This window comes from Cornus florida, unplaced genomic scaffold (genome assembly GCF_030987335.1).
Source record: "Cornus florida cultivar Cherokee Brave unplaced genomic scaffold, ASM3098733v1 CherokeeBrave_3.0.0_Hap2_Chr08, whole genome shotgun sequence".
Classification (NCBI taxonomy): Eukaryota; Viridiplantae; Streptophyta; class Magnoliopsida; order Cornales; family Cornaceae; genus Cornus; species Cornus florida.
Window position 1 is genome coordinate 16,763,297 of NW_026775578.1, and position 23,474 is coordinate 16,786,770.

At 34.6% G+C, this 23,474-nt stretch overlaps 2 protein-coding genes and 1 pseudogene across 5 annotated transcripts; 1 reads left to right on the forward strand and 2 right to left on the reverse strand.

Moving 5' to 3' along the window:
* Positions 1-4,134: 4,134 nt before the first annotated feature.
* Positions 4,135-13,506, reverse strand: LOC132269605 (uncharacterized). 4 transcript variants are annotated; one of them, XM_059770863.1, is made up of 11 exons: positions 13,447-13,506; positions 12,969-13,033; positions 10,326-10,392; positions 9,681-9,746; positions 9,139-9,232; positions 8,925-9,041; positions 8,598-8,698; positions 6,477-6,551; positions 6,288-6,380; positions 5,485-5,810; positions 4,135-4,992 (listed from the first exon to the last, which is right to left on the reverse strand). In XM_059770863.1, exons 2-10 carry the CDS (start codon positions 12,980-12,982, stop codon positions 5,496-5,498), a joined length of 942 nt encoding a protein of 313 aa, XP_059626846.1. In that variant the 5' UTR covers positions 12,983-13,033; positions 13,447-13,506; the 3' UTR covers positions 4,135-4,992; positions 5,485-5,495. The 4 variants fall into 4 exon arrangements, with proteins under 4 accessions (XP_059626846.1, XP_059626843.1, XP_059626844.1 ...); XM_059770860.1 differs by lacking the exon at positions 13,447-13,506 and adding an exon at positions 13,328-13,436; XM_059770861.1 differs by lacking the exon at positions 13,447-13,506 and adding an exon at positions 13,106-13,429.
* Positions 13,507-17,082: 3,576 nt separating this feature from the next.
* On the forward strand, positions 17,083-18,176 carry LOC132269794 (uncharacterized; annotated as a pseudogene).
* A 451-nt stretch (positions 18,177-18,627) lies between these two features.
* On the reverse strand, positions 18,628-22,599 carry LOC132269795 (serine carboxypeptidase-like). The gene is made up of 9 exons (XM_059771036.1): positions 22,265-22,599; positions 21,338-21,506; positions 20,247-20,366; positions 19,931-20,074; positions 19,701-19,851; positions 19,476-19,564; positions 19,135-19,393; positions 18,871-19,004; positions 18,628-18,764 (listed from the first exon to the last, which is right to left on the reverse strand). Exons 1-9 carry the CDS (start codon positions 22,597-22,599, stop codon positions 18,642-18,644), a joined length of 1,524 nt encoding a protein of 507 aa, XP_059627019.1. The 3' UTR covers positions 18,628-18,641.
* Between the last annotated feature and the right edge of the window lie 875 nt (positions 22,600-23,474).

Genomic DNA, 23,474 nt, shown 5'->3' on the forward strand with positions numbered 1-23,474 from the left:
TAATTTTATTTAAATCTAATATACAGACGCTCTTGCCTTAAAAATTTTTAAACTTTGACGCTTCTGCGCTGTTGTTTTCGCTCCCGCTCTCACACTCGCTGACTTCGATTCAACATGTTGCTTTTCTTAATCATATATTTTTCAATAGGTAGAAGTGTGTACATAAAGTTTGTTTGTATGCACATACATCCCGCTCTCGCACTCGTTGGCTTAGATTTAACATGTTGCTTCTCTTAATCTTATATTTTTCAATAGGTAGAAGTGTGTACATAAAGTTTGTTTGTATGCACATACATCCCGCTCTCGCACTCGTTGGCTTAGATTTAACATGTTGCTTTTCTTAATCTTATATTTTTCAATAGGTAGAAGTGTGTACATATAGTTTGTTTGTATGCACATACACATGCAAATGAAAAATGGGTACACACTTGAGGAGCACAAATTTTGAAAATTCACAATTCAATCTCATTGGTGAAAGGAGAAAATAAAATAAGAGATTGAGAAAAAGCATTTGTTTACTATTTATTTAAAAAGAAAAAGAAAACACTGCAAGCTCACATATTTAATAATTAGGTGTGCTATTATAAATTAAACCCTTTGTTTGTCTTCTCTTATGCAGCATCGAATCTTTTATTTGAAAAAAAATCACATAACAGAAAGGGTCTTCAAATCTCTCTGAAAATATAAACTAACAAATTTAAAAATAAAGGATATTGATGTGGACATAATTGAATAAAGAACAAAAAGAGACAAGTGTCTTCATCTCCATTGACTCTTAGGAATGATGCAGACTTGTGTTGCTCTCATTTCTCAAAGGGTTGGCTAACTAAGGAAGAAAAACTTTAACAAGCTGTCTTTTTTAATTATTTTGTTAACTCCTTTAATTTGAATAACTAAACAAACACTGTTTCATAAAGTTGACAAATTGTTCGTTTTTTGTTCTTGCGTCACCATTCATATTTTGGGTTAAATTATTCATTATCTCCATGAATTTTACATAATACAGTCGGACACAACCTTAAGACTGACTTAATCCAAGCTAAACTACTAAGGAATAAGAATGTTATAAATTAAAATTGGTTGAGATAATGAAAATGACACGATTGTGCGTGTGTGTATCAAAATTTTAACTGAGGAGAGGGCTTTACATAGATTAGATTGGAAATTTCGAGTAAAGAACGAAGTCCTTGGCGGCATTCTCATCATGGACTATGGACACACAAACTGAAAAGTATGTTTTCCAGGCCTTAACCATAGATTAGGTTGAAAAACAACGTATAACATACACGGGCAAAGTTCGTGAGTATTGATCGTTGCTCCATTTTTAATCAAGAATGAGTCTTTTCGAATCAAAAAGAGATCGTTGAAATTGTTCCAAAAAAACGTGTCAATCTACTATTTGGTATTGTAACTGTCTAAACGATTTCCATAATTATCGACAACCTATTCTACGTCAAGAAACTATAAACCTAGAATATAAACAGTGATATGGCTACTCATTCATCTCACATGGGAGGCTTGTATCTTCCCCAGTTAATAGCCCTCGTGTTTGGGCCAATTTTCAATGCCTATATATATGTCACTTTGTTTTGTTGTTTAATTAGGTTATTCGGTGAAGATAGGATGCAGGTGTGTGTTTCTCTATTCCTGCATAAGGTCAAGCACTATTTTAAATAAGAATAGAAATGTTGGGTTTCAACAATTTTAAAAAAATAAAATTATTTTTAAAAAATCATAAAAGACAATTCTTTCAAAACATGTCTTTTCACAATATTAGTAGTTTTCAAAAACAAAATTAAGTAGAATTTTTGTGCTTTTTTTTTTTAATTTTAATTCCGTGCAAAATTGCGTGTTTTCGGAATTACAAATTAAATAGACCATTACCTTCATTATGTTGAGAATTTATCACTATGATTAATTTTCCAATGAAACATTATCAAATTTAATTACAACATTGAAGCAAATGAGACACGAGGGTTATAAACAAAAGATGTAAAATCAAAGGTAGATAGATTAAGATATTTGCTACCAAATTGCTAGCTACTTGAGATGACACGCGCACACACACACACATACACACACCATCTCTATCACAAGCCAGCACATGTTACGGCATTATTTGAAGATATTATTATCATGCACGTACCATGGAAACGCCTCGGTTCAGTTATAGGTTGCCATAGCTTTTCCTTTTAATTTATTGTTATTTAAAATGAAAATTCATGATTCATACCAAATTTATTCATCTCATTTGGTCTAACACCTATCCAAAGCTGTGGTGGGTAGGCTGATTAGGACCAAGCAAGAAAAAGGGGTTGTGGATATTAATTGGTTCTAACAACTTTTACCATATTTGGACAGTGCAGAGACTCCACAAAGGTCATTTATTCTGATGATATTTTAAATTAAATATGCTTAATCGTAGAGTTTTGATAAATTCACGATCATTAAGACTTTAAAATGTGTTATATTATGAAAGGGTGTAGAACCTACATATATCACTTTCTATTTTTAAACGACGTGGGATTATGACACCATGTAACCTGTTAGTGCTCAGCCAAATCACACCTGCCTACATAGGTCGTCACAATGGCGTAAATTTTTACCAACTAAAAAAAAAAGAATAAACACAGTACACTATATTTTTGTCAAATGTCCGAATATATAAAATAAAAAAAATTTCTCAACAACAAATGGGTCCATAAAGTATCGAATGTGTTAATGAGGCTTATGTATGGAGTGTCTTTGTTAGCACCAGTGTTTGAGCTTTTAGAAAAACAATTTTCTTCTATGGCAGTTCCTCCATCTCACAAAATTTGTTCCTTTTTTAGCAAAGTCATTTATTATAGTGATATGAAATGAATTTATAAATATACCCCTCTATAATGATCTATATAAAGTATTATTTATAATTTTGTTTTTATAACTTCAAAACGAGATGGATAAATTAAGAATATTAAAAAATAATAATATATTAAAATTTAAATTGACACAATTATTTTGGGACAATAAAAAATAAAAATATGAACACATATAAATTTTTTTTAAAAAAATAATTAACTAAATATTAAAAAATAATAATAATAGTGAAAGTTGGAGAAAACAATGAACAAGGGGTTGCCCCGAAATTAAAGGCAGAACAGAAAAGTCAAATTAGTCCAAGTGAGATTCGACAGACAAGAAAGTTTCGCTGTCGTGATGACGTCACAAGTTGCGTGTTTGTTTCTTCTTCCATCCACTAGCGGAGAAATCATTGTCAAGATTCGTGAATCCGTCGTGCACCTTTCACCTCGATCTCCTCGCTCCACAAAATGCCCATTTTTTATTTGTTGGTCCCCAACTGAGTTGGCTAGTCTATAATTTTTATTTTCTGACAAATAATTACCATTTTAATCGTCTCACCATTCTTAAAATAACTCATAATTCCTAAAATATTATTGTTATAGACTTGTAGTAGATGATCCATACTCTTAGCAATTCGTCAATATGCTCGTGAGACATCTTATTTTAAATTTTTTTTTTTTATATTAATTGCCTTAAAAGTCAGACTCATTATGAAGTCTAAACAGCAGGTACACTGCTAATTCACAGTTCAGCGAAAAAGATTTACAGTAAAGTTTGATTTTAGAAGAGAGTCCAAAGAATCAATCCATAATGATGGCATTGTCTAATCGGAGAAAAACTTCATTGCACGCAACAGGCACAGATGCGTTGGTTCATATAATAGACATGTCACGCGTGTATCCAACACACACACACACCCCATGTATGAACGGTCGGATGCGCCCAGAACAATGGACACAATAAAGTTTGTCGTCTTGAAATTTAAGATTTATTTGGCATAACTTTTACTTTTGCTTTTATAAAAAAGAGAAGCACAAGCCATCACTTCTATTTGGCTTTAAACGTCTGATTCCTTAAAAGGTCTCAAGGGGTCGACTTTTGAAACGGCCTTCTTTTTTTGGCCCAGTTGAAATTGTTTAACTGTGGAATTTAGTCCTGGGCTTCAAGTTGGGAGACAACCCAAACCCAACAAAGGAATCCATTTCAGCTCAAGCCTGGGCCTACTGGCACTCAAGCTAGTGTGTGTGTGTTCGCGCGCCCACGCGCTTCCTTCTAATTACGAGGAGAAAAGAAAGAAGAATGCACTGTAAAACAAACGAGAGTTGTATACAGAGAATCGAATGTCTAATTTCATTCGTTAAATGATGCAGATAGTATATGAGAGCTACTCATTTAACAGACGATGTCGGATAGTCATCACTGGCTTTTGTATATGAGAGCTACTCATCGCAATGTGTTTCCATCATCCGAAACAAACTGATTGGAAATCCATGACAAAATCAGTCTAGCCAGCTCAAGCATTATGTCAAAGACACTTCTGGGAAGAACTCCAGACATTCTTGCTCGAAATATTTTCTTGTCCACAACAAACATAAAAAGGTTACCAAGGTTTAAATTAGATATGACATGTCTGCCAAGGGTTTAGATATTCATTGTGTTGTTCATGAGAACTGATACAAACCAGGTAAAGGAAGACCATTGTAATGGGGTTGCATCATCATCTGTTGAGACTACCTCATATGGGGATCAGGCAAGCCCTAGGCTGGTGCTGCAACTGTGCAGCATATTACTTTATGACACTGACTATTACAAGGATAGAAATTAAACTTATGTCTCATTCAATATCAAAAAGTACCCACACAACTAGAAGCACTTGGAAAAGTTTAGGTAGTTACAAAGCATGGCAACATGAAAACTTACATGTGCATGAGGACACACACCATGGTTCCTCGCAAGGAATTTCTCTCCCCCTCTATTAAGGAAGCTGCGCTGCTCCACATTCTGTGTTTGTCTTGGATGCAAAAGGAGTAGGAGATTGAACAAGTGATAAATGTGCACGGCATCAAGCAACATGTTTGTCGAATAAAGTAGATGTCATAAAAACCAGTGTCTTCTCAACAACCAGGCAAGGATAGGTCATCTTCATCTCTGCAGCAGCGAATAATATAGTAGATTAGAAGCACATCTGAAGCAGCTGTAAAGATGGGTAACAACTATATTTGCCACGAGAATATTTGGCTTAGAAGAAAAGGCTTCACAAAGTACAACATTTTGTCAGTTCAATTTACTTATGTAGTTCTTCCACCACCTATACCTATTAGTGCTATTTTCTAGCAGCATTTTTGCTCCACATATCCAGAACAGATCTGTTATTTCTCTAAACTACTCAAAGTGGCCTAAGCTTATTATTTTTGGACATCTTGTTCTCTTCATATCAATGTCAACTATATGTTTCTCATCATGTATGGTTCAAGGAAAAAAAAAAAAAAATGAAATGGTTTTAAAATGCTCACTGTACCGTTGCATTGGCAGGACACTAACTAAGCTATTTTTAGCTTTACTTTGAGGAGGAGAGGGAGGGGGGGGTGAATGCTTATTCGAGAAACATAATTAAGCAAACAACAAAACATAGATACAAACCTGAAAAAGTTTTAAGTTATCTTTACATCCCGAAGAAGACGAGCTGCCATAGAGCCATATCTTCTTGCTTCCCATTCACCAAGCTTCCCTTTTTGGAGATTTGTAACTGGCATGCTCTCTTCTTTGACTTTTTCGCCATCAAAATCATCCACTTCATCTAGCCCACTACTACCATCACCCTCCTCCTCCTCTCCATGCTCAGCTTTACTAGTTTCAACCTCATCAATTTGCTGACCAACTGGTGTCATAATCTCTATGCTTTCTTCACGAGGCTTAAATCTCAGAATGAAAAGTTGGATGCTTGGGTGTTGGTACTTGCTGTCCATCTAGATGGGATAAAGGGGTTCGAATCAGTTACAGCAAAAAGAGAGATTTGTTTTGTTCGCATAAGTTATGAATACCAATTATAACCTATGCTCAACTCTGAAGCATAGATTCGTAAGCACCATATTAACATGCATTAACCTAATATCAGTTTAATTTGGATATATTTTCCATGTTGCAAGGCCAACCACTGAAAGTTGCTCCCAAGTAAAAGAATATGATACCAAGCCTTAACCTAATATAAGATTAATTTGGATAATCTTATCCAGTACTCCGCTAAAAGAGTTTCTACTGTAGGACTTATCATGGTAATCAGGTAGTCCAAACACATTTGAAAATCCTTTACTTTATCAGATAGCACAAAGATCTTTGTAAAAGCCCAGTGCTGGGTTGCGATTGTTACTTGGAAACGGCATGATGTTCTTTAAAGATATCTCAAGTATTCAGACCCAAAGCTTCTCCAAGTACATAACATATACCTTTGCTTTTGGAATAATCTTCACCTCAAAGTTTCTCTTCCACATGTGAAGCATTTTTTCATGGACATTTGTAGAACGAATCTCATACCCCAACTGCATATTTCAGTATTAAGTGGCCACATCTATTAAATTTGTTTTTGTAGACCCAAAAAAAAGATATTATAAATGGATATTTTGAGGATACATTACCAGAATTGTCGTTTTGGGTCCTGATAATGCAAGCATCGTCCTCAAAAGAGGTTCCAAGAGATGCTCCGCGTAAACCTTAAACAAAAAATAAGAAAATTCATTCCTAAGTTGAAATAAAATGAAATAGTGTTACATCTGAATACTCTGTCTTTAATTTACATAAAGAAAGGTTATGATGCAAGACGGGGTAGGGGCGATTCGAAATCAAATTTCAAGAACAAGGAGGAGAAGACAATAGAAAGGGAGACGAAATCACTCTAATTTCAATGCATTCAATAATCAATCATAAAAAGGTACCTTAACAATGTTGATAACCCACATATAAATAGGCATCAAGGAAAACCCTAATCAAATCCTACTACCATAAATAAAACCCTAAAATACTAAATTACTTAAATATCCTAAATTAAAAGTTACTAAAATAATTATAATAATAAATAAACAAAAATTCCTGATTCATCTATCATTCCCACGTCCCCAATAATAGGTGTGGGAGTAATTCAAGCTCTTGGGCCATGTTCGGTTCTTCATCAGGTTGTCTGAATGACTGATATTTGATATATGTAAATAACTGTCAGAGCTACAAGAATTCCAAACAGTATGCAAACATACCCAGTAAGCATAATTGTTGGAATCAAGGAGGTTAATTCAAATGCTAAAAGAAAGAAAGAAAAAAAAAAAAAAAAATCAAACAATCCTTGAGATGATACAGTGGCTACAGTGGCTGACACATCCCTTAGATGCTGTTCATACAATCTTAAAAGCAGCAGAGAAATCATTAGATAGAATCCTAAGAAAGATAATCTGGCAAAGTAACTTGTATTGTTGAGTTCAGCTCCCCTTCTTTGAGGGCCCGCAAGAATTTTTCCTGGACTAAAATTGACATGTGACATTGGGGCCTGCCACATGTCCAGAGGGATTAGTCTCACCCAAAGGGTGGAGACACTCCTTTAGTCACCAAAAAATAAAATAGTAAATGGATAAATAAATAAAGTCACTTATTTAACAAAATGCAATGTTATCAATTATTCTTGACTGTGTAAGTAAAATAAGGGCTCATATTATAGGAGTATGATGCAGGGAAGGGTTAGAATTTGAACAAAATTTTAGGTGGTGATGTACTGCTATGCTAAGCATAACTGGTGAATAGAAGAGAATTTCTCAACTCTTCGAGGAAGTGTTGAAGATGTGACACATTGGATCCATTTTCTTAAAAGTTTCTTTTTCAATGAAATCCTCATTCTCAACTTCAGTCCAGGTTTGTTCTTTCAATTTCCCAGACATTAACACATGGGACAATGGCATCATCCAATTATGATAAAATTAAGAACCACAGATTCATTCCGGTAGCAATGGTCCTCAAAATTGCTGGACTTGTTGCCAGCAAAACTTGAAATTTCTTAATCTGTTGCAACAAAAGCCAATTAGATTTTTAATAGAGAGGCTATTCTTCTTCTTCTTCTTCCCAGCAAAACTTGAAATTTCAGAATTTGCCATTACAAAAACCAATTAGAATTTTTAATAGAGAACTTTTTCTTCTTCTTCTTCTCTCTCTCTAACACACACACAAAACTTACAGTTGGAAAAAAGCAAACTTTAATTCTCTGGCCTTAACACACATGGGGGCAATTGAAAATTTAAGAAGCCTATATGTAACAACCATAAAACTTAATTGGAATCCAAGAACATCGATAACCACTCAGTCATGACGGTTATGCCTTCCTAGTTTAATGCTTGGTCATTACTCTTTAGCATATATTTTCCACGAATGTATGTCATAGGCTATTTGTATTGAATTAGAATAATGCACAAAACCGGAATGGAAATAATTTTTTAGTTAAAAAATAAACAATACAATACTTCATTCTGAAAAATGATGAAGAATATTGGGATGCAAACTCAGAAAAATTATGAAAGAACACCAGCAGAACTTTAGGAACTAGATTCAAAACATCATGAATCTGTTTCAGTGCCACAACCAATATGCACACACAGTAAGAAACACACAAATATTAAGTTCCAAAAAATAAAAAACAAACAAATATTACTATTTTATTGTTTGCCAATGCAAGTATTACAGTAAGGTGTGGGAATACGTTTGCTCAAATGGATAAAACTTACAACATCAGTGCCAATTATGTAGTCAAATGGTGGATCAACTGCCTTTATATGCACATCATTACCCCAGTTGAGCTCTGCAACCTGGTTAGAACCAAAGGAATCTACAAGGGATAAAATTTCCAAGTGAGAGACCAAAATATCCACAAACTCCTTCAATGGCATTAGTTTTTTACAGCTTTCAATCAGATGGACAACAGATTCTCGACATAATTAAGCCACTAACATTTAATCAATGCACAAAACTGGAATGGAAATCATACTTCCAATCAAAATTAAGTGCATAATGTATAGAGGAAAGAGAAACAGACCAGAAACTGAACAGCAAACCTGAACCAGGATTCTCCTGCAAAATCCTTGAAGTATTACGCTCAACATTTCTCATTAGCAGTGGCAAAACCTCAGTTTGGTCTGTTGAAACTACATCACATCCTAGCAATGCCATGCCTGAAAAAGGCAATAACACCAAATAAATTCAAATAGACTGGACAGAGTTCTAGAGAGCATTCATATTTAAAAATACACCAAATTGTAGGAAGCTCACCAAATCCAGCTACTCCACAGCCTGCCCCAAGTTCAATAACACGTTTTCCTTTCAGTTTAGAAGGGCAAAACCTTCCCTTTCTACAATTTTTCTCCTAAGCAAGTCAACCAAATAACTTTAAAACTGGCATATGCAAACTTCCATTTATTTGAACAAATTGTTCAGCAGTGAGAACACTGAGTTGAGGAATCATAAATCAAGATTTCGGCCATTCCATCAATTGTCAGTTGCTTTAACAAAAAAAAAAAAAAAAAAGTTTCATGGCAATATCTGATGCTTTCAGATCCTTGTCATGTTTAGATAAAGATGAAAATATATCCAGAAACCGAAATACTCAAAAAATATATATATATAAATACAAAATATCATAAATATTTTTATACACGTATGATGTAGCTGGGATTGACAGGATGAATCCAGCTCCACAGTTCAACTCTACTGTTTTCCGTTACTTCATATTTGTGAAAAATAACATAAACATTTTCAAGTATGTATATAAATTTTAATGTAAGAAGCAAAGCTAAAGGGATTACAAACACTACCAGAAATTTGACGAGCACCATTGATGCATCCCAAACTGTAGTTCCGAGATGCTTGGAATTGGGATCCTAGTACAATTATAACAAACTTGCAAATGTCAGTGAAGCAATAAGAGATGGATAAGATAATTAATATAACAAATGTAACGTTCAATGATCTATACCATGAATCTGATGCTCGGTAGCTGATGCAAACATGGTAAATCTCAAATGCATAATTCATTATAAAAATCTATGGTAGGCAGGCAAACATGCCTTTATGTATGCCATAAATTCAAAAGTTAGTTCAGTCTTATTTAAATAACCTTTGAAATTCGTAATACAGAATGCAGTATTTAAATTGATAAAACTTTCCTTTGAACTAATTACAGCCCCTTTACTATGTAAATGTTAAGATAATGTCGTCTTGAAATCAGCAGAAATATAAAATATATTTCATTATGAGTCCAAGCCTTTGGATCCCTTCATAACAGAATATAACGCTCAGATGGATTAACTTCTCTAACAGTGAGATTTCTGTTGAACCCATAGAGCTCAAACTCCAGGTGCATGAATGTAAGGTTGCAGCAAGTGATACCTTTCTGGAAATATACCCAGAAAGTAAGGGAAGTAAAAAATTGTGCACAAAATCTACCAGAAGACTAATACCTGAGAAAAATGCAGCTGATGGCCCAGAACTTCAAATATAATTGCGGATGTGCTTGGAGAGTTTAACCTGGAACACAAATGTGAACGATCTTAAAGCCCAATTTCTTGAATTATGAGTAAAAAAATATCAAACATAAATTCCTTTCTAAACTTAAAAAACATATAAAACATAAATTCCTTTCTAAACTTTCATTGCCTGAGAAAACAAATTGCACACGTAAAACAATGGGAATATAATGATAAGCAGCTCAAAGAATTAGGGATTGTTTCCTGTTGTTGGCAATACATAATACATTATATATGTGAAAATATCACACTTACAATTGAAACAAATTTCTTATACCATGCTTACAAATAATGCCTAATTTACTAGCAAAATTATGTCTCAAAAGTCAAACAAGAGAAAATAGATAGCATTCTTGCCGACAGCATGATAAGTGCCCTACCACTATTCACATCTCCATTGTTATTACCTTTGCACCTTATTCATATCCAAGTGCAATTATATATGATGCCAAAGATGTAAATTCATGCATGCAATTTAATGGTATAAACAGGAACAAACATCTCTATTGAGGCAATGTTTCACAGCAAAGCACTTTTGTCTTTATGCTATCAGTGCCAAACGGCTGCTCACATTCTGTGTAATCTTCTCAACACAACACCATCTGTACACAAAACATACAGGCAACATCGTGCCACCATCTTCATTCAACTCATCTCTTTTTCCCATCGACAACATTGCAAACTTTGTGTCCATTAAACTTGATAGATCCAAATCCTACCGCCAGTCATTCCAAAGTAAGTGTATCTTACAATATTTGAAGGCTCTTGATGTTCTAGTATCACTTCTTTTCTTTTTTTAATTTTTTTTTATGAGTTCTGGTATCACTTTTCAGCCCGGGGCTCTATTTTTGTTATCTGACTTTTATGATGCTAATTGGGAAGATATTCCCACTATCCGTCATTCCACTACTGGCCTTTGCACCTTCTTAGGTCCAAATCTTGTCTCATGGGATTCTAAGAAGCAACCGAATGTCGGTTCAGTGCTGAGTAATTTGCTAATACTAGTTCTGAGGTTTTACGGCTTTCATCTCTTCTTTTTGAATTTCATGTCTCTGTTCAGCAACCTGTGGTTCTAAACTGTGACAAGCAAAGTGCAACTCACGTTGCTGCTCATCTTATGCTACATGGTCATACCAAACATGCCAAGTTGAGTAACACTTTGTCTGGCATTTTGTTGCAATGGCACTCTCACTATTAGATCTGTTTGCTTCCACAGCTCAATTGGCTGATATTGTAACAAAAGGCTTTCCCGTGTTGAATTTCTACATCGTAGATCCAAGCTTACGGCCATTCCTCATTAGCTTGCAAGGGAGTAGCAATGAATAACCCATTATTCATATCTTCATTGTAGTTACCTTTGTACCCTAATCCCTATTTAAGTGCATTGATATACGATGTCCAAAGATGTAAATTCAATTTTCTAATGTACTCCTATCAATAAGAGCATACAGCCCACTCAAGGCAATGATTTAGAGAGAACTTTTTGCTCTCAGTCAATGTTGAATAACTAATTGTTATTAAAAGGACATATCAACTATTATTTGGCACCTCAACTAGATTATTGTTGTTGTTATGAGTAACTGCCACTCACATCTATTGTTCCAGGTGATTATAGTAAGCAATCAACATTATGTACATGTTTAAGAACATTTTAATTGACTTGATAATAAATAATTAACTTGTTCATGATATCAATTTACTCTAATCTAATATCAAATATGTTAACCAATGCCCATATTGTGGCATCTAAGTTCAGAGGTTCATGGAAAATGGCGAACTAATTATCTCCCACATATTTACCAAGCAATCAATTATCAACAATTCTACCTCAAAGAAATGCACATTTTTTAATTTCATTGGTAGTGCATTAATATTATGTATCCTAAAAAAAGTCAATTCATTAGAAGTTAGAATGCGATGAGCTAGTTTTGAGTGTAGAACGTTTTATTTTTTTCCAACATATGAGGTCTAAAGTCATTAGCATAAGGTTCTGCTTGGATCTTGAAAGAATGAGTGAAAGGAAATTGATCGAAAAAATGCTTAACAATGGCAGCCATTCTCAAGCATTTTGCTTTCCTCTCCTTTCTTCAATTCTCTTTTTCCAAAATCAATATGAAGATTAAAATGCACAAGTTTTCCATTCACATTTAAAAGCATGTTTGTTGTGATACCAATGGAGAGTATAAAAATACTCATTTCCTATTGGCAGCGGTCATTTGATTTGTGGCTGTTAACTTTTATCTTTTACTGTGAAGTGTGAACTATGGTTTTGCTAGGTTTTAAATTCATTATTTTTTAAACGCATAGAGAATGGTAAAAGAGAGGAATCAAGCAAAAAAAACCTAACTAATTGATAAATACAATGTTTTTAAATGCTAATGCACCAAGATTCGGATGATTCAATCTGGATGGCTGAATAAAAGGGTACTACTTTAAGGTTTGGAACACAATTACAAATGCAAGATGTAAAAACAATGAATAGATTGCCTAAAATTAATGACAATAAGAAGAAGAAAACCAGAGAAATTCAAACAATACAATAATATTATATAAATAAATGATCACTGAGCAAAATACCTGTCAGCCTCCATAAAGGCAATTTATGAAGAAAACTAGTATTTTGGTATCGCACCCTTCTTTTGCTGTTACACACGCGCAAAAGTCAAGAATTAGATATAAAAAAATAAAGGCAGAACTCCAAAATCCAGCAATACCAATAATTCGAAATGCATGCCCTAAGCTGAAGTTATTCAGTTAAAGTGATCGTCTGATTGGTTGCTAAAATGGGTAGGAAAAGAAATTCATAGTTTTGAGTCTTAGAAAAATTATAAACCCTCCACTCATCCGAGCAACGAAATGTACAGAAAGAAAATATCACACAGTTCTCTTTTTCTTCGATTTCTTAGCAAGCAAACAGAGGGTCTGGAAGACGATACCCAAATCACTAGTTATAAACCTTGACGAAAGAAATCAAACATAAACTCAGAGAAAATCACCACACAAATGGAAAGTTAGGGTAAATGCACAATAATAGAATAGACAGCGGAGTCACTACTCTTTGCAGGGTTCCCGTGTTTGATCATTGAGATAAAATTACCGATTGATCCCCGGGCACCAAATTGGGCTGTGGGAATTGTGAAATGGAATGGAACTCTACTGTTTTTTTTTTTATTTTTTTTATTTTATCTTAATAATAAAACAATAACCATCTCACACAAACAACCGAATCATGTAACAAAATTTTAATACATTTGGGAGCAACCAATCATTAGTTTGAAATTGAAAATAACGAAATTTAATTCAAACTTTTAATTAAATTTACTCTAATTTTTATTTCGAATTGATTCTATGCTTTCAAACATTATTCTTTAATTTTGTTAAAATTATGAAACAAAATATAATTAAAACCTATATTATGAATTTTGATTGTTTTCATAATAACCAATCTTTTATACAAATAAAAGATAATAAAAAAATTTCTTTAACATAAATAAATTATACTGAGAAAAAATAAGTCACAAGACTCACAACACTTTGACTTCGCAAGTTCTTTTTTTTTTTTTTTTAGCATCAGGAACTCCCCTAGGCAGGGCCCCTTCGGGACCCACCCTAGGTTACAAACTTGGGAGTGCAGAGTCTCGCCCCAAGGATACACCAAGTAAGTCGGTGGTGATAATGGGGTTGACAGGGATCGAACACTGGCCTAGTGTAAGCCAATGCCAAGCACCTACCAACTGAGCCAAGCCCCCGGGGACGCTTTGACTTCACAAGTTAAACTCGAACAAGCTCATGATGGTACAACCTTCCACAAATCAATTATTTTCCATATTGCCGGTGAGAATGAATTCGAATTATGGGTTGAACTCTATTATAAAATATGAGTATTAAATTTTTTTCTATGTATATATAATATTTAAAAGGATAAAGTGCGGAAAAAAAAAAAATTGAATTATATCCAAATTTGTAAGGAACCCCTTGAACCATATTTTGTGCATAACACTCCCTCAACTATCTCATTAGGTTGCAAAATGTCTCAATGCCTACACTATTTTTCATTAACTAACCATAGTGCCCTTTCTTTTTGAATTACACTTAATTTGTTTTTCATTAAAACGTATACTATATTGATGACATATTTTTCATTAAATTTGCATAAGTTTATCTTTTATTTTTATATTAATTGTTTAAATAAAAATATTCAGTAGAAATTTTTTAAACAATTTAGGTAATTTTTTATTTTTATTTCATAAATACATTGTATGGAAAAAAAGGTATTTTTATGTTAAAAAAAAAAGTTTAAACTGAGTATAAGTAGTTTTATTATAAATAATATAGTTTAGTTTAAGTTAATCATATTAGAAAATATGATTACAAATCTATTTAATTTTTTCCATTTTTATGATAAATCGATACTAATAATAAAATTAAGGTTAATAGTGTAATTAATATTTGGATAAGAGAAAAGATAATAAAAATAATTTAATAAGAAATGACAAATTTAATGAGAAAGTGTAAAATAGTATTTTGTGATGAGTTTGTCTTTAATTACAATAAATCAATATTTCAGGAGAATTATTTACAAAAAGGCAATAATTTAGGGGGGTTTAATGCACTTTCGTCTTTACCCTATTTAAAATAAAAATATATAATGATTAATTGCAAAAAATTCTTCCTAACATGTGATCTCATGATTGTAATAAAGGGTATCTTGAAAGTATTTTAATTTTTAATGGTTGAGGAATAAATTCTAATTCAAGAGAATTTGCAAAAAAAATGTTATATATATTATTTTTATTAAACTAGCGGAGCCTGAATTTTTTAAATCAAGACGAGTTCGAGCTTAAGTGTTTTAGCACCTCATGAACCGAACCCGAACCCGAACCCAAGCATACTCCTTAAACAAACTAACCGAGCCCGAACAAACCCAAGCTCCGCTCGGTTGGGTTCATTTGCGGCCCTACCAACAACGCTAAAATGCATGGTGGTGGCCATAGATCACACCAACTTCTGTTACAGTGTGTGCTTCATCTGTGACAAAACTCTCCCCCAAAACTACACGTTATCTTTTTTTCTTGGATAAAGTGCACTAAACCTTCCTAAACTTTCTTCTATTTCTCAATAAACCCCCCTAAACTATCCTGAAGATATTTAACTCTCCAAACTATTTTATTTGTTGCAAATGTTACGTCTGCCGTTAGAAATTTGACAGAAATGAAGGCATGCGTGTCACGTTCCAAAATTTTAAAAAGACAAAATTAACCCTACAACAGTGAATGAATAAAATATGATATATTATATATATATTCTATATATATATATATATATATATATTTTCTGATGTGGCGCGTAATCCTCCATCTCTTCCTCTTCATTCCCTCTCAACTTTCTCTCTCATCCAGCTGTGTGGAGGAGCTATTGTAGTTATGCCGGTCTTTAAGAAACTTCAGTGGCGAAGAAGGAGTCGGTGGTGTCGGATCGAGTTGAAGGACAAGTCGCCGGTGCTTCACTTCCGATGAAGAGGCCCGTATTTTTCTGCGGCTGCCGGATCCAAGAGGCCACCGTCCTCGCCGCCACATTCTCCGGCGGCACCCTCCCTCACTCTGCAAAACCCATGACCTATTTTGGCCTTTCTCTCTCCTTTCTCTATGAACAACCATCATCGGCCACCAACCACCACCATCATCCTAACCCCAAAACTACCGCCACAATCCCCACCTCGCCAATCACCACAGGACCCATTACCCACAATCAAGACCCCCAAAAAAAAAAATAATAAATAAATAAATAAATAAAAACTAGCGCCACAAATCTAACACCACAATTGGCAATATCTCCGCTCTCTTTTCTCTCTACCCCTGCAAATGCAAATACAAATTCAAACCCAAACCCAGCAGCAACATTTCACCCATTTTCCTATTTCCAGCCGCCGTCAAATTCTTCTCTTTGGGCATTAAATTAACTGCCCAAAACCATCAATTGAAGAATTGAAAGACCTCAACTGTGTTTTTTTTTTTTTTTTTTTTTTTTTTCAATTTAATTGGTGGATATGTTGTCTTTAACTTTTTTACTATTAATTTTTTTTGGATCTGTTGTTCTCTTCCCACTTGTCTTTTTTAGTTTGTCGCCGGTGTGTTTCAATTCTGTTGCATCAATGCACCGCCGAATAGTGTGCTCGCCGCCGTTCAGAGCACGCAGACATCATGTCGTCTTCATTTCCTGACTTTTTCGACCAAACTCGGCAACTCGATCTTTGCCATTCAAAGACTCACTGCCGCCGCGTTGCTCCATCTTTGTCTTCTTCCTCAGTGCCCGCGTGAGATTCTCTCTTGGGCTTGGAAAAAGAAAAAGGGAAGCAGCACTAAAGAAAAAACGAACAAGAATAGATTAAAAAAAAGGTCATAAAAGGTTGATGTGCTGTCATTTTTTTAGTGGAGGTAAGAATTATTTGCCACGTCAGCAATTGAAATTAGAATGACCTTAAAAACGGTGTCTTTCAACCTAAGGACTAAAAGGTAATTTGATTTTTCTGTTAACGGCTGGTTGACCGTTGCAACAAAATGATACTTCAAGGGGGTTTCTTGCAATTGGGTCATAGTTCAGGGGTTTAGTGCACTTTACCCTTTTTTCTTCCTCTCCTCTCTGCAAATACTGCAATTTCAACGATTCATTTAACTCCGGCTCGTCCTCTTCCAAACGCCTCTTTCGTGTCCTCGTAAGTATTAATATTTTCCTTTCCTGGGTGTTTTCCCTCTGTCCTCTGTTTGTTTCCTCAGAAAATGGGTTTCTTGTAGAACAATTGGGTCATTTGTTTTTATGATGTTTTCATTGGATTTTGTTGAAATATATATATATACACACACACACACATACATAATACATTTTCTATTTTCACTTTTCAGATGTCTATTGCTACAGATACAAAGGTGTTTGTGGTCATATGCTTTGACAGGTTGCTAGGGTTCTATTTGGTTGCTCTGCTGATGAGTTCTTTGACCCTGCCAAGGTTCACCCTATTGCTGGTACTCGAACTACTTACTTCTTTGATTCATTCCTGAAGTTTTTCTTAATGAAAATGCAACTTATGGTTGTGTTAGGAAACAAGTTAAAGATTTATTATCATGATTTATTCAGTTTACAAACTTATAGTACTCTGTTCCAAGCACTTTTCTAGGTCCAGTTGAATTCAGGTTTTTGTTTTCCTGGGTTCCATTCCAAATAAACTATTCCAGCATTTTTCCCACCAACCAAACAGAACTATTAGGACTTCATTCAAGCTCGATTTTCCTCAAAAAATGAATTTGATTGTCCTATATTCAAATAAATCGCCTAGTGAGTTACAACAACAAAAGGGGTCATTCTTCTGTGCAGCTTTGCTTCTAAATCTAATTAGCATATTCCAACACTGGTCTAGTGGCTTGAGCCGTTCATGGTATTTGATTGATTTTTAAGAGAACAACTATCTCTAGGTTGAAAATGATTTTTTTATGATTTGGAATGTCTAGCCAACATCTTCCGTTAGAGATCTTGTAGATTCTCTCTGTTTGATTGGAGAACCTTTTATGTAGCTGTGAATTTGGATAAAGTTCTGGAGGGAGAGAGATGTTGAGAGCGACACTGTCGAAACCAAAAAATGGAAATGCACAGCATCTGCGAGTCATCTCAGCTGTTCCTATGCAGTCTGGTTTTCGTCCAGCAATCGAGACCTTGAGGGAGTTGTATGGATCAATAACTGGAACTGGTTTCGAACTGAATCGTCTCAGTTGTACTTGTACGTGTGCAATATAGTTTCCGTCTGGCGTTGTGTGGGGCAAAATCTGGTTCCTAACTGGTCTTCTTCATGGTTGTATATATCAATCTCTTGGGTTCCAAAACAGAGTTATCTTTTGATGTTATTACCTTAGAGAGATAAGCAATATCAATATGCTTTCTGAAGTTTGAATGCTGCTGCTTCTCAAGGGGATGAAGAAAAGTATAAGAAGGCTTCATTTTGCCAAGTTTTATAGTTGATATATATAGTAGTAGTTACTCAGTTGATAAAATTTAAAAGAGAATTGAAGACTACAATGAAAACTTATCTTCGATGCAGAACAAAGTTTATGAAATGGCTTGTTGGGTAACAGTCACAAACACGCTATGATCGGGCCTTATTTTACAAGCAATTGTGAACATTTCTTCTGGGAGGCCATGTTTCAAAGCAAATGTGAAAGACAACGTTGATCGTGCAAAATGAAACTGGTGAGTTTGGGGCAATCAAATGGGAGCAAGCCTACCTTCTGTCTCACTCTGAGCAATTTTGCCTTGTGTCCACCTCTCCAGCATTTCTAGTGAAGCTTTTGGTTGATCCATTGGAACCATGTGACCAGCATCATGGACCTGTTCGTCATTGTGCACAGCCAAAGTTGTCAAATTAGAACTTGCAGCTGCCTACCTCTGTGTGTGTGTGTATGAGTGAGAGAGTAAGCAAGAGAGAGAGAGATACCTTGAGGAAAGTGAGGGGTCCATGGCTTTTTAATTGCCCTGCTTCTGCTTTATCAACTACAAATGGAACAGTGGGAGCTGCTACAAAGTTCTTCTGGCCAGACCATTCCATGGCATGAACCCACCTTGTGTTCCCTGCCATTATAGAAACACACAATGATTGTAGACATGGGTAAAGACTTATTCCCTGAATTCTATTTGAGGATCAGTATAGATCATTCAAACTAAGAAATTTGAGTCTTTCAATTGGATTAGAGAAGTTTACCAAGCCAGTTGCATATGAGATCATACTCCCCTGCGTAGACAAGTAGTTTGATTCCATCTTCAAGAAGTGCAGGAATTCCAACTTCAAGATTCCTCATCCAGTCCATCACCATAGCCTCGTATACTGTCGAACTACACGAAACAAAGTCTATGTCCCCAACACCAAGAGCACTCCTAACTGATTTCTGGTTCAGCAAGTTCTCCATGTTTGAGAAGTCGTAGCACAAGTCCCCCTCGCATTTCTTTCTCACATCGTAGTACTGCCGATTACAGTTGAAGAAAATTCCGAATGTAACTCTCGCATAGCAAACAAAAACAACGGATTTTTATGAGTTTTCTTACATTTTTACCACTTGCAACTTCCATGATGCTATTGAATATGTTATTGCAAACAAAAAATGCAGAAATGCATGAGTCTTCACCATCAGTGCCTGTCATTATGGAGTATAAGTGAAAGATTTATTGCACATTACCAAGAACCATAAGGCCTTCTATGACAATTTAACAACACTGAAAAAATGTAGTTAACGAAAAGGAACAGACAAATCTAGGAATGAGAAGAATTACCACAAAGTTTTATTGCCTGTTCACATGGTGGAATCGACTTGCTTATAAGGTTGTAATCAGATTGATTAATTAATTTCATGTCCATAGCATAATCTGTGTATGCTTTGTATTGAATTGCAGGATCAGTGAGACCATTACCAATAGCAAATCCCTGTTCAACCATTCCCAAAACTGATTAATTTAGCTTAACCAACTTACTTTAAGGAAGTCAGATAATAGTAGTTGCATACCTTGAGGTTTATGTGTATTCCTTCTTTTCCTTTGTTTCCCTGGTGAACCCGAGCTGCGAGAGCAGGAATGTAGTGCCCAGCGTATGATTCTCCAGTAATGTAAAAGTCATTCTTTGCATACCGAGGATGCTGCTTGAAAAATGCCTAACATTATAGGGAGAGTGAATTCTTAGTTCCTTTTTTTTTTATCCTAACAACTCCTAAGCATTCCATAATGTTATATCATGCTATCATGAAGTTTGAAAGAGTACTATGAGAACAAAACTGTTTTATTAGAATGAATGGGGAAGATGGGGAGTAATAGTCTGCAAACTACCTGCAAGAAGTTGTATAGATCATTGCTAACACCCTGTTCATTGTGACGAATATCATCCTCATCCGAACTGTAACTGAAACCGGTTCCAGTAGGCTGATCGACATATATAATGTTTGATATCTGCCAGATTATCGACAAGTGATATATATCATCTAACTATAAACGTGAGATTCATTAGTGCAATTACAAGTCTGAGCATCCATATGATTTTGAGCATATCATACACATAGTGAGTGATCAAGATTAATTATAGCATATTTTGTGCAGATGTTTCTGAATTTATTCATGGTTGTGAGTTTTGGTCATATTGCTACTGCATCAAGATAAGAATCATGATAATCTGGCTTGAAGCGAAGCAGAAATTCTACCTCTTCTTTGAGGAAGATGAGATCAGTGCATCGTGAAAGACACGAATTTGTTTCAGAATCACCACTACACAGATGCTGCAATTGTGTTTGATTTTCTATCCTCTGTTTATCGTTTGAAGCCCATGTTAATGCAGTGTTTAGATTTTAGCCCCTCAATTGAACCTTGGAACTTGAAAATTGGTCCTAATTCTACCAAAGTAAAAACTACTGCAAATCTTTTGGTGCTGTTGGCCTCAGTCATAAAGGATTTATTGGCAATAGAGAATTTGCGCAAAATATGCAAAAGTTTCTTGGACTCTTGATTCTACTCCAACATATTTTGTTGAAGAACAGTCACAACACTGTAAAACAATGCAAAATGTCAACTACATAGTTCTTGTGAGTTGTAATATAAAATATCTCTTTGCTTTTGCCTTGCTTTTGCCTCCAAGGTAAATTTCGGGAATGTGTAATCACTTTGGTGTAAACTTCGATGACCTATAGTCGAATTCAGAACGTCCGAGTTTATTGTTCAGTCCAAAAGACTATTTAACCACTCAACCACCCGTGTTAAATTGATCTGCTTTTTAGTTTTTTTATGAACCAATATACTCATACATTATGATAGAAGTTTTTGTTGATAATAAGCTATAAAAAATTCCATTAAAAAAAAAAAAAAAAAAAAATCACATTGATTGCAATTTGGGAGAGGGAGGGAGAGAGAGAGGAAAAAAAAATTAGTACCTTATCCCAGCCAAAGTCATTCCATGCAAGAGACAAGTTTTTGTCTATATGGAAAGGACCATTTTCATAAAACATTGCTAATTCGCCGCTACACCCTGGTCCTCCACTCAACCATATAATAACAGGGTCACTCTTGCTTTTTCGAGATTCAAAGAAAAAATAGAACATCCTGCAAGGTTTTTTTGGTTGAAATAATTCAGCAATTTTCTCTATGCAAAAATATAAACTAGCTCAATTGGCAACTTAATTTTATTTTTTATTATTATTATTATTATTATTTTTTTTTTTTTCCTACCTGACAATGAGGGGGAGGATTGGAGGAATAGGATGGAGTGAGTCGACTATGGGCTCTCACAGGACTCAGGAAACTATCTCTATTAATTGGGCTATTCAACTCAACAGGCAACTTAAAATCCGTAATTATATATTGAGAAATAAGAAAGTCACTTCCTCAACAAATAACAAATTTATGATAAAAATAAAAACAAAGAGAAAATGTTACACAATCCTTACATTCAAAGAAAATTCTTCAACTAAAAAAAGTGGACCAATAGAATTTAATAAAATATTATAAAAGAAAAAACTCTAAATATGGATTAGCTGTTGGACTAGATCACTGATCTCATTAAAAGTTACTATTCCAATTTATGCTACAAAACACCCCACTAAAAAAAGTAGATCAGGATAATTTAATAAAATGTTATTAAAAAAACTCTAAAATGTGGGTTACACCCAGACTAGATCACCAGGTGATCCCATCTCCAATCAACTTTCGATAACCCGTAAACATGAAGCTATATTTATCCATTTGACCATGATCACACAATTTATGTAAAAATCTGATTTAAAATCCATGCACATATTTAATTATATATATAGGATGAATTACAATTCTATGTGTGTGTGTGCATATATATATATGCCTACCTTGCATCTTTAGTATGTGGAAGTCGATAGTAACCAGCATGGTGACCCAAGTCTTGAACAGAGGCCCCTGAATCACCAAGATATGGGAATTCAAAGCGCTTCTCGACTATCTCTGTTGCACTACTAATCCAAGAAGAGTTTCTCACACCAGTGTTTGAATCCTCCTTGGGGAACAAGTTGAGCTCTCGAATGAGCTTTTTCGCCTGATTTGTTGGGAAAGTTAGAGTTGAAGATAGGAAAAGATTGTTTTTAGTTGTTGCAGAAGAATACAGAGGTGGAGTACTGAGAAGAACGAAAAGAGGAGAGAGAAAGAGGTGAGAGAAAGTTGGTGCCATTGTTGTGGGACGATATTGGTGGTGGGATATAGATATAGGTGTGTGTGTGTATATATATAGGGTTTTAATTGAAACGACTTGGATTGTAGTAAGGCACAGGCGCACAGAGGGTTGGATTTGGAGTGAGAAATGTGTCCAGATGAGAGGGCACCGGGGAAAGAAAGGAAATTATTTAACGTTAGTATTGCAATTTGTGATGTTTTAATTACCAACTTTATTCTGTTGATGTTTTCCTAAAAAGGAAAGAGTCTAATACAATAATTACCTACTCCTTTGGTCTCAAAATAATTGTTTTTTTGTCCATATGACTTTTTAATAGGATAGTTATTATTATTCATTAATTATTGGGCTAATATCATAAAATCTCTATTACCTTCAAAATTTGATCATAAATTTGTATACTTTGTTTAGGGATGTAACTTGGATTAAGTAATCCAAACTCAATTCGAGCCCAGTCCGATTTTTTATGGGTTTTGATAATTATTTTTATAATTAGGGTTGGGTTTGGGTTGAAAAATCTCAACCCGAATTTAATTAGGGTTAGGTCTAGATTGAAGTGGTAGCAACCCGAGCCAATCCAAATCCGAATTCTAATGTTATTTTCATATATATTTTTACTTTTAAATACATTATATATAATATTTAAATTATAATTATTATTTTCTTTTTAACTTTTTGGGTTAATTTCACTGACACCCTCAGGTTTAGCCAAATATCACACTAAAATAACTTTCGAAAATTACTATCACTCATACCGCAAATATTTGTTCCGTTTTTCACTCATACCCCAACCATCTCATGTAGAGCTCTGACATCATGTAAATTAACTAAAATACCCTTTGACATTTTATCTGATATTTCTGACATCATGTAAA